Genomic DNA, 15,871 nt, shown 5'->3' on the forward strand with positions numbered 1-15,871 from the left:
ATACACACCGGCCACGCATGGAGTAAATACAGCACCCCGCCAAGCAGGGCAGATACAAGTTTGATGTTGGAAAATGAGGAAACGGTACAACCCCATTCTGCTGTCCAGACGCCACGTTTCCAGCTCTACGTTTCGGCCCAAGTCACAGAACGTTGCAGTTCACATGGTGACCATGAGGCCCACTGTCCCTCTGCTGGCTTCTTCCAGGAGCTATCCAATTAGTCCTCCCCTCCTTGCCCTTTCCTCAACTTACAGCTCTGTAAATCTCCCCCCCCCCCACCCCCCCCCCCCCCCCCCCCCCCCCCCCCCCCCCCCCTGAAGACTTTGTCTAATTTCATGTTGGCAGTAACATTGAATCTGCTTCCACCAACCTATCGGACAGCACATTCCAGATCGTAACAACTCACGGTGGGACAATCATTCTCCCTGTCCCTCCTGTGCCTCTCTTCCTAATTCCTCCCAAAGGCGACAGGGAAAACAAGTAGCCACGGCAAACGTTGCAATGGAGAAGGATTCTGGAGGGTTTTCACTCCTCAAAGGATCAAAGGGAAGGACAATATTTTTCTTTGGTTTGAACAGATCAAATTCTACACCATCTGATACAGATGGACTTTAACCTAGTGTTGTAAGATTTCTTGCTGTGCCCGCCCCAGTCCAACGCTGGCATCTCCACATCATATCTGATACAGAACAGCAACACCTTACATTTATTTATTATTTAAAAAAATAAATTTAGAGTAACCAATTATTTGTTTTCCAATTAAGGGGCAATTTAGCGTGGCCAATCCACCTACCCTGCATATCTTTGGGTTGTGGGGGCGAAACCCACGCAAACACGGGCAGAATGTGCAAACTCCGCATGGACTGCGACCCAGAGCCAGGATCGAACCTGGGACCTCGGCGCCGTGAGGCCGCAGCACTAACAACTGCGCCACCGTGCTGCCCTAACAACTTACATTTATTGAGCCTCTTAAACATGCAGGTCGATCAGCTCAGTTGGCTAGTACGGTGCAGAAAGGCACCAATGGCACAGGTTCAATCCCTGTACTGGCTGTGGTTTTTCATGGAAGACTGCTTCCTGACCTTGTCCACATGTTTGATCTAAGCTATAGAATCAATTGTCTCTCTGTAACAGAGGGAGGGGAGGGGCAGAATTTGAAGAGTGCAGATATCTCGGAGGGATGAGGGTGGTGGAGATTCCCGAGATTGGGAGGAGTGAAGCCATGGAGGGATTTGTAAACCAAGGATGGGAATTTCAAAATCAAGGCATTGCCCAACCAGGAGCCAGGATAGGTGAGCAAGCACAGGGGTGGGACAGAATGGGACTTTGCTGGAAGTTGAGACATGGGCAACATGTTTTTGGATGATTTCACGTTTAAAGAGGGTCGAATCTGGGAGCCTAGCCAAGAGTGCATTGAAACAGAAGTAACGAAGACTGGGTGAGGATTTGAGCAGCAGATAAGCTGAGACATGGGTGTTTGCAGAAATAGGCAATCTTTGAGGTGGCACGAAGAGGAGGTTGGGAACTCATCTCGAGGTCAAATTTGACATCAAGGTTGCGAACAGACTGAGTTAATCTCAGACTGTTGCCATGGAGATAGGGGAAAGGAGTCGGGTGCCAGGGGTCAGAGTTTGGTGAAGCAACCGAGAAGAACAATTTCAGTCTTCCCAATATTTCGTTGGAGGAATGTTCTGCTCCTCCAATGCTGGATGTCAGGTGAGCAGTCGGAAACCTGAGCAACAGTGGAGGTTCAGAGAGGTGGGGTGGTGCTGGGTGACTTTGACAAAGAGCCATCGGACTCTGACCCAGAGTTATTGAAGCTGCAATTGAAGCCAAACTAGCCAATAGATTCCACAGCGAGCACTCACGAAACGTTAGCTCTTTTCTCTCCCTACAGATGCTGCCAGACCTGCTGAGATTTTCCAGCCTTTTCTCTTTCCTTTCTGAACTCGAGACAGTGCCTTGCTGAGCAAAATTTGCCCTTTGCTTCTTTGGCAGTGTGTTTTGAGAGCCATTTCAGTGGAGACAGATCAAACTTCTTTGCAAGACCAGGCTGAACAATATAACAAACAGCAATCCAATGGTATTCATGACGTCCAAGACGTTTATCAGCAGAATTAGGAGCTGAGGGGCTGAAAGTCGAACATAGTGTGTGCAAGGCTACCTTGTGACTAGAGGCAATCAAATGGAGCGTAGAACTGCCCAAAGCCAGCAGCAACTGGAAGTCACACTCCAACAGCATGTTTGGTGTTCAGGAATGGAAAAAGCTCTCCACATATAGACATCGACAGACAGACAGACATGCGCACCTACGGCATCCTTGTCACAAAGTCAAGATTCCCAAAGACCTTTACAACTCATCAAGTACGTTTTGATGTAATGTGACAAATGTGGCAGTCAATGTTTTTCTCAGCAAGCTCCCACAAACAGGAGCGTGAGAATGGCCAGATAATCTGTTCTTTGTCATGCTGCTTGAGAAATAATTATGGACTAGGACAGAACTATCCCTGCTCTTCTTTAAAATAGTGGCTGTCGGATCTTTTTTGCTCAGTCGAGCTGGATAGTCAGGGCCTCAGCTTAACATCTCTCCTGGAGGTCTGACAGTGCAGCATTCCCCGAGTACTGCACTGGAGAATGAGCCTGATCTCTGGAATGGCGCTCAAACCCAACAACCTATAGACTATAGCGTTCCTCACTTGAGATTGTGGTGGAACAACGTTGATGGGGGAAAAGAGGGAGATGGTGTTCCATTCCATTGTCGGGCTGGTTTAGCACAGGGCTAAATAGCTGACTTTTAAAGCAGACAAGCAGGCCAAGCAGCACAGGTTCAAATCCCATACCAGCCTCCCCGAACAGGTGCCTGAATGTGGCGACTAGGGGCTTTTCACAGTAACTTCATTTGAAGCCTACTTGTGGCAATAAGCGATTTTTGTTTCATTTTCATTTTTTTTTCATTCTGTATCTGACCACACAATGCTGGGCTTGAAATTCTTCGAGGCAAACAGTTTGAAATGAAAACTGTCCTCACCCCTATTACTTGAGCAGCACAATGAGATAAGAATTCTTACCTTGATCTGGGAAGGTCAGTGCTGGCCGTGCCTTAGAAAGAGACACCAAGCCAAGCACAGCCCAGCACACCAAGTAAACGCAGCTGATCATTCCACTACTGCTTCTGCTCTGAGCGGACGGCCTGACGTATCACCATTTGTGCTCCAGTCTCATTCAGCCGCCTGATTACAAGAAGCGAGTGGGTGGAAACGTTGAACCTATGAATGAAGAGAACATCTCAGTTAGCACAACCTAGCAAAGAGTTCAAACTTCAAAATCAATGCTGCTTCTCTTCGACATAAGGTGAGGAAATGGTGGTCTGACAGACAGCCTCACAAGCGTCCAATATCATGACTTTATGATGGACCTGTGAATATTCCGGCTTTCTAAATCTTCAATCTGGCTCTTTTCCGACCTCCCTTCATTAAGTCCTTCGCTCAATGGACAAAGGTTCTGAGAACATCAGGAAATCTCCTTGCTAAAGGGGCTGTCAATGAACTGTGAGGCCATACACTGAATACCAACACACAATGACTGTTCCTAATTGATATCAGCAACCCATGTAGTTTAAGTGAGTGGCATTGGGTAAGGAGGTTTGGGGAGGTGGGTCAGAAATCTGCTTCCGCGCTCATAGGTGGGCAAACTGTCATGTCCAAACAACACAACACAGGCATCGGGGATTGAGGTCTCGATGGGAGTAAACGCTGACTAGGAACTCACTGAATACCCACTGACATAGGAGTGAATTTTCATCAGTCTGACGATTAGCTGTATACACATTGATGAACACTAGCTGCAGCCACTGTACAAACACACCCACCAAGGCCATCACCACAACTCCAGCTCTTATAGCAATGATGCTGTGCACTCCACTGCTCCACCTTTGACCAACACTGGCAGTGCCAGCACAGATGTTGGCTGAGTGCACTCCTGTAAAGTGTATTGGGGAATTTTATTGCATTAAAGGTCCTACATAAATGCAACCTATTGAAGCTGCAATTGAAGCCAAACTAGCCAATAGATTCCACAGCGAGCACTCACTAAACTGGCAGAAATCCTCAATGTCCTCATCACTCACTCATTGAAGAGATAAATGTGACTGGCTAATAACAATTTTTGCCCGTATAGAGCCGGATTCTGACCAGAATCTGGAGGTTCTGAATTCCTGCATTTCTGCACCATGTCAGTAGCTGATGGATGAGCCAAGTGAATTTTTCCTGAGACACAGCAGTCAAGGTTCAACTCTGCCAGTGGACGTAGCGAAAGCATGTGCAGAAATTTCACCACAAAGTGAGCAGGCTCGAGCCCTCCCCAGGTGCAGCACCTCGCCCACCAATCTCAGGATCACCATCTCGGTTCAGTTCTCTCAACAGGTTATTGAATCTGTAATGCCTGCACCATGAGGCTCGGCTCCCCAGCTTTTCCTCACCGTGAGCCCACGAGAGTGCGCGTCACGAGGGACGGGTTAACTTCCATACAGGCGCAGACAGATTTTGGTTTTGTCTAGTGATGAGACGACAGCACTGCTTTCCAAACCTGCAGACTCACTGAACTCCAACAGGACAAACTGCAAGCACAAACGCAAAGGAGTGAACTGGGTGGGCTTGATGGGCCACATGACCAGGACTCATTGCAACAGATCCTGAAAGTGTTCCCTTATCACCTCCTTGAATATCAAAACGTCTCACGTTTGTTAAAAACATCTGAACATGCCTGTGGGAAAAGGAAAAGATACTGCTGCGCCCTGTTCATGGTGATGCGAGGAAGTGTTCACTTTGCTCACAGGTAGCACAGATAATGTACAAAGTGACTACACACACACACACACACTGTTGTGACAAGAATCTGCAAAAGTAGGACAGCAGTTCCAGTCACACGTTAAGCACACAATCAAATGCCACACGGGCTTCATATATGCAGTCAGAAATGTGTCAGTCAGGCACAGCACGCGAGTCCAGAACACAATCACGAGACATAAAATGATCCTCGGGGGAACACGACTCACTGCTCCTGGTTACTTGGAGCAGCTCAGAAGAACAGAGGCAGCACTCTTGTGGTGCTGGTGTCTCACAGTTGCTGAGCCAGCTCGTACAGCAGACGTGCTCTTCCAGGTTGCTAGCGCTGCAGTTTGGCTGATCGAGCGCCCAACAGCAAACATAGAGGGAGGGGATGTTTAATATACTGAGGGACCAGAGAGTCTGCCACACACATCCTCATTGCCTGTCAGAAACTATCACTAGTTCCAGCAGGGGCAGGAGACCAAAAGCATTGTGACAGACTAACTAATTTCTAAATCTAAACAACCTCAAGGCTGGCAATATTTGTCAACGTTTGCGGATGCTGTGAGTGGCCAGCGCAAAGTTTGTTACTTCAAATCATCCCACACCAAAAGACATCATTAAACAAGCGGAGGCAGGATCTCGAGGCATTTTGCTTCAATCAATGTAGCTTTACTGTACACAATCGTTAATGTCAGAATGATGCATGCTTACAATCAATGTCTGTCTGTATAACCTCCCAGACCCACTTGGCAGGGAAAGCAGCCACATCATGATTGCTACATGCCTCTGAGTCACGGATGAGCCATGAGTTCTCTGCTTGGCTCAATGCGTTTAGTGATGAATAATTCCACAAGTATTATCAGCCTCTGCATCTCGTCAGATCAGCCAAATTCTGCCCGTGACCGTCCTGCTGCTGGATCATGCTTAAACTATTAACTCCTCTTGCTCTTTGGGGTAGCGGTAGCTTGGGAGGGAAGGAAGGCTGTGTTCGCACTGGCCTTCACACTGGGAAGCTCCATCAGCCCTCCTGCTGCACGCATGGCTCCTCCCTCTGCCAAGGTTTTCCCATGACAGCACAAGGCAGTGTCTTCAGAGCTAGTAACTCAATCCGAAACTGTATCAACAATTTAAACATAATATCTACCTGTTCTTCCTCATTCTGGACTGGTGCCAATAGGACAGGGCCAGGCCATTCGGCCCAACTGGACCGTGTTGGTGCGTATGCTCCAGACAAGCCTCTTCCTAACCTTCATCATCAAACTCCTTCAGCGTATCCTTCTATTCCTTCTTTCCTCGTGTTTATCTAGCCTCCCATTAAATACATTTATGCTGTTAAACTGAACTGCTCCCATAGGTCTGCCTGCTAAGCACTTTCTAGGTAAAAACCTCTTAAATTTCCCACTGGATTGAGCAGTGACCATCTTATATTGATGATACCTGTTTTGGGCTCTGTACAAATGCAAGCAATTTCTCTACATCCACTCCAGCAAACTTCCATAATTTTAAAGACCTCCATCAGATCATCCTTCAGATTTCTCATTTCTGGGCAGAAGAGCCCTAGCCTGTTCAACCTTTCCTGATATATCTTCTCAATTCGGGAATCTTCCTGGCAAATCTTTATTTTCTATTGTACCCTCGCCAGTGCCTCTATCCTTTCGTCACATGGAGAAGAGATTTGTTCATCATAGTCCACGGGTGGTCTTATTAAGATTCTGTACACATTCTACGCTTCAATACGAACCCTCTAAAAATGCTTTGCTCATTTTCTTCAATGGTTTTATTAACCCATGTCATTGGCATCTAGTGATTTGTCTATTTGTATCTCTTAGATCCTTATATTGGTCATTTCAATTCTGTTTTTTCCAAGGAGTATGTGATGCCTTCCTTTCTCTTTCTACCAAATACACCACCTCACATTGGTCGGTATCAAAACTCATTTGCCAATTGCACAATCGTTCTGCAACCACACCCCGATCCCATTCCACATTTGATGCTCTTTGTAAGTTTTGGAATTGTCCATCCGATTTCCAAGCGCAAATCATTAATATCAACGGTGTTCCCAACACCGATCCGTGTGGCACACAATTTCCCACGTTTTGCCAGTCTGACCCACTACCTTCAATCCCTACTCTCTGTCTTGCAGGCAATTCCCTAACCATCCTGAGAACAAACGCAGTGATCTTGGTTATATGCCTGCTCTGAAAATTTTAATCCATTATATCCAGTGCACGACCATTATCTATGCTTTCTGTAACTTTTTTTAAAAGTTTTTTTTAATTTAGAGTACGCAATTCATTTTTTCCAATTAAGGGGCAATTTAGCGTGGCCAATTCACCTACCCGGCACATCTTTGGGTTGTGGGGGCGAAGCCCACGCAGACACTGGGAGAATGTGCAAACTCCACACGGACAGTGACCCAGAGCCGGGATCAAACCTGGGACCTCAGCGCCGTGAGGCAGCAGCACTAACCCACTGCACCACCCTGCTGCACATTACTTTCTGTAACTTCTTCAGAGAATTCACCATCATTACCACACATTGCCTTCTCTTTTGAAATCCATTCTGGGAACTGATATTTTTGGTGTCTAGATTCTTTCCTTTCACTGTTCCATTATGTTTCTTAACAGCGACATTAAGCTAGCTGTTCTATTATTCCCTGGACATGTTCCATCTCTCTTATTAAGTACAGGAATTATGTTCTTTCTCTACCAGTCATTTGGCACCATTTCATTTTAATGAATTTTAATAATCATGGGCGGAATTCTCCGACCCCCCAGGGCGATTCTCCAGCCCGCGATGGGCTGAAGTCCCACCGCTGATAGGCCTATCCCGCCGGCGTGGTTTAAACCACCTCTGGTACTGGCGCGATTGACGGCACGGGCGGGCTCTGGGGTCCTGGGCTGGAGGGCGATCTGACCCCGGGGGTTGCCTCCACGGTGGCCTGGCCCGTGATTGGGGCCCACCAATCGGCGGACGTTCCTGTGCCATGGGGGCACTTTTTCTTCCGCCCCTTCTCTGCGCATGCGCCGGTATGATGTCAGCAGCCGCTGGCGCTCCGGCGCAAGCGCGGACTTACGCCGGCCAGCGAAATCCTTCCGGCCCCGGCTGCCGTGGCGCCAAAGGCCGTTCACACCAGCCGGCGGAGTGGAAACTACTCCTGCGCGGGCCTAGCCCCTCAATGTGAGTGCTTGGCCGCTCCGCACCTTTGGGGCGGCCTGACGCCGGAGTGGTTCACGCCACTGCGACACACAGGGACCCCCCGCCCCGCCGGGTAGGGGAGAATCCCGGCCCATATCTTTTCCACAGCTTTGTTTAATAAATTTGGATACAATCCATCTGAACCTGGAGATTGCACATTAAATCCTGCACATTGGATCACCTGTTCCTACTGATAATGACATCCTTTGATTTATTATTCTCAGGCGATTTCTCATCCCCGTGAGGTGATCCCTGCTCAGGGTGCTGTAGAATTATAGGGTCCCTTTGTAGACCAAGTGTGAAATGGCAACATTTTGATCCTGACCTTCCCATTTTAACACCTTGCAGACCCCTACCCATAAGGCTGTGCTGGGCTGAGGGAGGGTCCCACAGAGGCTGCATGTGGAGATTTCTCAGCTTGGTGATGGGTTCCTGGCCACGTCAATGAATAATCCTAGCAAGTTCCCTCATGAAGAATGTGTTGTAAGTTCTCCCTCTGTGAAGTTGGACATCACATTAAAACCGAAGAGCCTGAGGGGAGATGTAGCGGAGGTGCTTATAATAGTGAAGAGCTTGGACAGACTGGTTAGAAAGGATCTATTTCTCTTAGCAGAGACGACCATAACCAGGAGACGCAGATTTCAAGTGATCCAGGGAAGTGAACGAGTAATCTTTTCACCTCGAGGGTGGTGGGGCCTCAGTGTTTACTACCTCAAAAAAGGTGGCGGAGGCAGAAGCTATCGCATCAAAAAAATACTTGAAAAGCACTTCAGCTGCCATAACCTACAGGACGAGAGACCAAGGGGTGGGATCCTCCAATAATGGGGCTATGTCCCCATGCCGGTATGCAAAGCGGCGCCAACCACTCCGGTATCAACATTACCCGAAAATGGGGAATGCTCCCTTTCATAGGTTGGTGCCGGAGTGATGCCCGCAGCTCCAGCCGGCGCCGAATGGCCCGCGAGAGTTCGCGCATGCGCGAACGGCCGGCGTATTTCTACGCATGCGCGAACGGCCGGCGTATTTCTACGCATGCGCGAACGGCCGGCGTATTTCTGCGCATGCGCGAACGGCCGGCGTATTTCTGCGCATGCACGAGGGTTCTTTTCTCCGCGCCGGCCCCGGGCAATATGGCGGAGCCCTACAGGGGCTCGGCTCAGCGTAAAATAGGCTCCCACGGTACCAGCCCGCCCACCGATTGGGAGGCCCCAATCGCTGGCACAAGCCACTGTTGGTCGCCCCCCCCCCTCCCCCTGGGGTCAGATCCCCCCACCCCTTTCCAGAATGACCCCCGCAGGCTCACCTTCCAGGTACCGCATCGCGGTCCCCGAGTAATGCACGCCGGCGGGACTCGGCCAAACTCTTTGGCCACTTGGCCCATCGGGGCCCGGAGAATCGCCAGGGGGCCGCTGTCAACGGCCCCCGACCAGCGCGGCTGGAAAATGGGGAAGCTGGCGTTGGGGCACGATTCTCCCTCCCGGGTCAGAGAATCCCGGCCCATATCTTTTTATTAAAACAGTGAAAATATATACATGGCCAAACAGTACAAACACTAATTTTGTGTTGGAGAAACAGGGTACCCTCCCCTCAGTACCAATGTACGGGGTGGGAGGGGTAGGATACTCTGATTATTTAAACAGTTCACAACACACTTGTACAAAAAACAAACGGTACAAGCACTGAACTTTTGCGCTGGAGAGACCAGATACCCTCGCCTCTGTACAAACAAAAGGGAAAGGTGGGGAGAGAGTGGAAAGGAGGGTGGTGGGGAGGGAGGGAGTCATGGTGCTGTAGAGCAGGGGAGGCAATAGGACGCTGCCTGAACTATCTACGGAGACAGAAAAACAAAAGGACCATCAATTATGATGTGCCAGATTCTGGGAGTCCTCCAGAGGGGATGAGGGGCAACACAGTGTCAGGCACGGGTGAGCCCTGCACCCGCTGTAGAGAGCCTCATGAGGACCAAGTGCTGGGAACTGGAATTAGGCTGGATTGTTCTTCTTTGGCCAGAGCTGACTTGATGGACCCAGTGGCCTCATCCCACACAATAAATATCCATAATTCTACTTCCTCCAATTGCATTCGAGGGTACAAGTGGTTAAATCAAAACCCTTTTGGCACACAGATTAACAGATAAACTGCAGTTTTAAAAAGATTTGTCCCAGTTCCCCAATTTCCTGTTGGAATCCACAGGCCTGTTTACACAGGAAATTAGAAATCAATCTGGATTAGCTTCAATTTGGATGCCTCTCCTGTTTACACAAGGAGGCAAAGTGCTCATCAGCTGGAATGCATGTTCTTGTTACAAAACAGACACAGAAGGAAGTCTCATTGACAACGCCATCTCATCGGGGGGGGAGGAAAACACCCACATTTTACCTTTTCAAAGCAATTGGTTTTCCAGGGCCAAAGCCTTCACCAAAAAAAACTGAGGGAAAGAGCTAGATTTCCGTGGCACCCACTGACTCAATTACTCAAGCATCATGCATGATCATCTCGGGCAACTGCATTCACAACAAACTCAAGGTTAACTGGCTCATTAGATAGGAACTCTCAATGAACATCCCTTTATCAGCTTCATCATCCCTCACCTCGGAGCATGTCAGACAGGAGGAGATGGAGAAACCCGGTGTGACAAAGGGACAATATCTCGTGTGAAGTTGCCTTCCACTGTAATTCAAAAGGATAATCAAAAAGGAATACATTGCTGATGGAAATAATGAAGGTGGGCATCTGGATGGCCGCGTACAATCTGAGCCAGAAAAGGGGGAATGGACTGTGAGATGGGAATCTGCGGGAAGAATTCCTTTCACGGCAGACAAAAACTTCAGGAGACTCAAGTCCAGAATTTATACCATCAGCTATTTGCAATTGGTGCTGTGGCCTCACACAGTTCCACCTACACTGCACTGGATGAGGAAGCTGCCTCACCACCACCTTCTGAACGGCAATTAGAGATGGGCACCAAATGTCCGCCTAGTCAGCGGTGTCCACATCCCATGAGAAGGACACATTTGTCGAATAAATCAGGAGTGACCATTCAATAACTCTTCTGGCTCTCTGAATTGTCTCTTCTCTTCAAGGCAACAGCTGTTCCTGGAGGAGTATGAGCCCCATGGCGACTGGTCACTCTCCAGTATCATTTATAGCAATGTGATGTACAGGAGACAACCATTCAACCCCTCAGGTTTGATCTGCCTTTCAACTGGATCATAGTTAATCTGCACCACATTCCTCGATACTCCTTCTCCAATATAACTTTCTCTCTTGGTCTTGAAAGCTGGAGAATGTTAACTCACTTCCTTGGTTAGGAAAATATCAGGTTTGATATAACTTCTTAGGGGCAGCACGGTAGCATGGTGGTTAGCATCAATGCTTCACAGCTCCAGGGTCCCAGGTTCGATTCCCGGCTGGGTCACTGTCTGTGTGGAGTCTGCACGTCCTCCCCGTGTGTGCGTGGGTTTCCTCCGGGTGCTCCGGTTTCCTCCCACAGTCCAAAGATGTGCGGGTTAGGTGGATTGGCCATGCTAAATTGCCCGTAGTGTAAGGTTAATGGGGGGATTGTTGGGTTACGGGTTACGTGGGTTTAGGTAGGGTGATCATTGCTCGGCACAACATCGAGGGCCGAAGGGCCTGTTCTGTGCTGTACTGTTCTATGTTCTATGTTCTCGAGCCAGAAGCCCTACATTCGAGAAAATGTAGGTGGAGTTCCAATTGCCAGGGCATACATTTGTGTGAGGGGCCAACCCAAGCCGGAGGTCTTGTGGCGCAGTGGGTAGTGTCCCTGCCTCTGAGCCAGAAGAACTGGGTTCGAATCCCACCCCAGGGCTTGATGGTCAACGCATTCATAACGCAGTCAAACAGTTTGAGTATCAACCTGCAAATCCTTCCAAACACAACAAATGGCTGGTGGCAAGAGTGGAAGAGACTCCTGGTCAGCCACACGATGTGGAGTGGCGCCCCTCATGCTGTAAGCCCCTGGCGACAGACTAGCGAGCTATTTCAGGATTTACTCGCTGTGGAAACAGACGGAAGTCTGTCTTAGTGCGCCACCAGGCGTGGGAAGAGAATTAGAATCGGAATGAAACTTAAGCCTAGCTGTGATGCTTTCACTTGTGGAACAGCCCATAAGCAGACAACAATTAAGGCTCATGCCACCACAGGATGAAAGGAGTCATCACCTTGCTGTGTGATGGATAAGAATGGAGAAAATCAATTCGAAAAACAAAAATACTTGCATCCTCAATTCAAAGGTTCTCCTTGGAAGGCCCTGTCCATCCGGAATAAGTAGTCTATCCATGGGGAAGAATCAAGTCTATCCCCCTCCCCCCTTTCTCTGAGATGGTAGCCCCTCCTTTTGTTTGAAATGAAGAGGTTACAACATGCTCACTGAAATAACTCCCATGAAAAGGCAGCTTGTTTGGAGTAATTTATTTGTCCGTGGAGTGCCCATGCCAGCTGTCTGGTTTGTAGAACGAGCCTGTCTAAGCTAATAAGCAGCTTGGAAGCTGTAAAATGGAGAAAATATAGCCTGCTGCATCTGGAATTGTTCTTTGTTGTTAAACTCCCAGTATTTTAAAGATGATCTTTGATGCTCACACCACATGAAATCATGGAACATTTTGTTTCGCTGTAATAGTGACATTAGCAAGCTCCAAATGCCTACTTTGTCTGACTCTGTTTGCTCTCTCCCTCTCTCCACCCCTTCCTCACCAATGCAAGCATTGTTTCAGTCCCACGTGGCGGGACATGGAGCTCATTCAATTCCTGACAGATGTGACCCAATCCAAACATATCCCCCTGAAAAGCCCACATCACTCTTTTAAGACGAGGAGGGCTGCTCAATCTACTCTGGGAGATCCCATTCTCCCATGGCTCTGACCTTCCTTCCACCCATCCCATCCCTCCGGATTAATTCAAAAATCAATCACAACCTGTCGCTTTAGCTCCGTCAACAAGTGGACAACACGATGTGGTGGTTCAAACGGCAACCCTTCAAAATGGCCCCCACACGCACTTTGCGAATCTGTCTTGCATGCGGCCTGAGAAATATCAGCAGTGGGATTGTTAATAACCTCCCGCAGAAAATTCTGAACAGAAACGTCCAAAATCCTTTTTTTCTAGGAAGCTTGGCATTGCACAGGATCAGGGGGATTGGGAGAGGGAATGTGGAATCTTATTACCACAGCCACGGATGGGGCTGTTGAATGTAACTGGCTTCTATAAACACACAACCAAAGTCTGGAGCAAGTGCTATTCCAGCGTGGGCAGTCTACGAGACACGAAAGGCAAAGAAAAAGAAGCCTTGCATGGCTGGTCGCAGGGTACAGTCAAGAGTAGCAAACAAAATGATTCACCAAAAAGGATAACTTGGGAAGATTTAGAATGTATCACTAGGAAAACAAACTGTGGGAGGTTTCCTTTTATATCACAATTCTCTTCTCAGTAAACCCACACTGATTTTAAAAAAACATAGCTTGAAGTGTCATTAAGAAAAAACCCAGTGATGAAAAAAAAAACAAACAGAATTAGGTTCCCTGACCAAACTGTCCCAAGGACTGAATTCAAGAAAAACAGGTTGAGTTTTTTTCGTATAATTTCCCCAACTCAGAGAGACGGATGTGAGGGACCTGTGTGTGATGGGTGGTATTGTCACTAATCCAGAGACCCACGTGGTAGATGGTGAAATTTGAATTGAACAAATATCTGGAATTTATAGTCTGATGATGACAATGTTTGTTGTTTAAAAAAAAAGCCCGGTTGCGTTCGAGAAGGAAGTCTGCCACCTTTACCTGGTTTGACCTACATGTGACTCAAGATGCCACATCAATGTGGTTAACTCTTAAATGCCCCCTGAAGGGTAATTAGGAGTGAGTAGTAAATGCTGGCCCAGCTGGCGATGCCCACATCCCATTTGAGATTTTATTTTTTAAATTCCCACAACATCTTGACTTCATTGGCAGTCAGAGACTGCTGCCAGTTATTCTGGTCTTTTGGTTCACAGAGATTGGTAATAATCACACTTTAAAGTTTGACATGGGGCGGGATTCTCTGTCTCTCTCTCTCTCCCCCCTCCCCCCGCACCCCCGTCGGAACCTCAGCCTGGCAGCCGGCCAATGGGCTTTCCCACTGTGGGCGCCTCTACGCAGTCGGGAAATCCGTGGACGTGAGTGCCAACGAAACGGAGGATCCCGCCGACAGAGAATCCAGCTAAAAAGTCTTTGCCTCTCATATTTTCCATGCTGTTCTGTTCAACAAAGGGCCAGTTTGAGCTGGTTCGATTGAACATCAAACTGCAGCATTGAAAAGTGGCCCTGGACTTACACATAAAAATTCATTCCCAATTTTTCACTGATTTTAAAGAAAATACAATATATAAGAGCGCCGATCCAGTACATTAAGTGGAGCGGTGGGCAGTCAGACGCGTGGAGGCAAACACTCAAGATCAAACAGATGCCACGGGCTAAACCTCCTGTCTCTACACCAGAAGTGGTTTCACCTCAGCCTCTGCGTACTCTGCAATGGAGAGGCTGCAGTAGGCATGTCGCCACATTTTACCTCTCGGCAATTGCAAGATCCACCAGACTGTTTCGAGTGGTTATTTAAAACGAGGCCTTGCTGCCCCTCCTGGAAGGATGAGAGTCTGTTTTCTCACAACCTTTGTTTCGAACAGGTTTTTTTACCGCATTATTTGATCATTTGTTAGGAGTTGTTCAAACCCAAGATGTCTTTGTGATTTATAGTCAGCTCGGAGCTTGTAGCCAGTGGTGAACAAACAATGCCAGCAGTTCATTACTGTGCCACTTTCCCACAGACTTTCTGTGACTCTTTGTACGAGAACATGCCATGATGAGAAATCCAAAACAACACAACACCTGCAGGGCATCGCGGATCTGTGTGAACAGGACAGACAACTGCGTCGCTCCTTAATCCGTCAGGTTGAAGAATCGTTGATGAGGTACACAGAGTCTGAATGGAGGATTTGTGGAAGCTCGGCTATTTAATTCAGTGCCAAAATAGAGGGGGAAAGATTGATGGAATGGAGATAAAAGAGACAGAAACAAAAAAAAAGATAAATATGACTTTTGTCAAAACTGCAATGATAATTGAAATTTGAAGAAATGAGACGCCAAGCTTGTGAAAGTGAATTTTCAAGGCCAGAGAAGTTGCTTGTTCGTAAGCATCATTAACATTTCACTGTGCATGTGCCGTCTCTGGAGGGTGCGGTCCAATTCAATCTGGAATCATGCTGAGAGCTGATCACCTGACCCTTATTTCACCACCAAATCCGGGACAGTCAATTTCAGTCTGATGCCAAGATCAGTTTCAACATTTTTCCCCTGCAATTTACATCTCTCCCGAAGATGACAACCCATGTCAAGTATACATTACAATCCAAATGATGGATTTAAAAATCATCAATCGATTCTCTCTATCAAGCTGCCATGGAAAAAGCAGCCAGTCTGATGAGAACCAGCTCAGCTCCACATCTGGACACTTCTGCTTGTCCCTTTCTTTGAAAAATCAATAAATATCAAAGGAAGAATTTGTTTTGAGAAGATAAACCAGCTGCTGTAACATGCCAAGGGTATTGCAACATTCCTGCCATTCCTTCAGTGAAAAAGGCCCTCAGGCCACAGTGAGGCGAATCTGAAAACGATTCAACATTACCAATTTATAAATTCTTGTTAACGGCCCCAATAGAGCTAGAGTTGGAGTACAGGGCACAACGTGGTGCATTCACACCACAATCAAATTATTAATTCCACTGCCTCGCACTATCAGACGTGACAAACAATTTTTCTCCTTTTAAAGAACATGATGATCACTGTTTTGATAAAGT

The 15,871-nt window shown here is 47.7% G+C and overlaps 1 protein-coding gene across 8 annotated transcripts in view; it reads right to left on the bottom strand.

Moving 5' to 3' along the window:
• The window catches only part of LOC119957517 (fibroblast growth factor receptor 1-like), a 213,658-nt gene that overhangs the window by 105,826 nt on the left and 91,961 nt on the right, over positions 1-15,871 (bottom strand). For 7 of the 8 annotated variants that reach the window (XM_038785641.1, XM_038785643.1, XM_038785640.1 and 4 more), the window contains one exon: positions 3,070-3,267. In XM_038785641.1, the coding sequence (XP_038641569.1) occupies positions 3,070-3,160 (91 nt within the window). In that variant the 5' untranslated portion in view covers positions 3,161-3,267. Of the gene's footprint in view, positions 1-3,069; positions 3,268-8,384; positions 8,404-15,871 lie in introns of those variants that run through there. The other variant, XM_038785644.1, reaches the window with a different exon arrangement.

Source organism: Scyliorhinus canicula, chromosome 26 (genome assembly GCF_902713615.1).
Source record: "Scyliorhinus canicula chromosome 26, sScyCan1.1, whole genome shotgun sequence".
Taxonomy (NCBI): domain Eukaryota; kingdom Metazoa; phylum Chordata; class Chondrichthyes; order Carcharhiniformes; family Scyliorhinidae; genus Scyliorhinus; species Scyliorhinus canicula.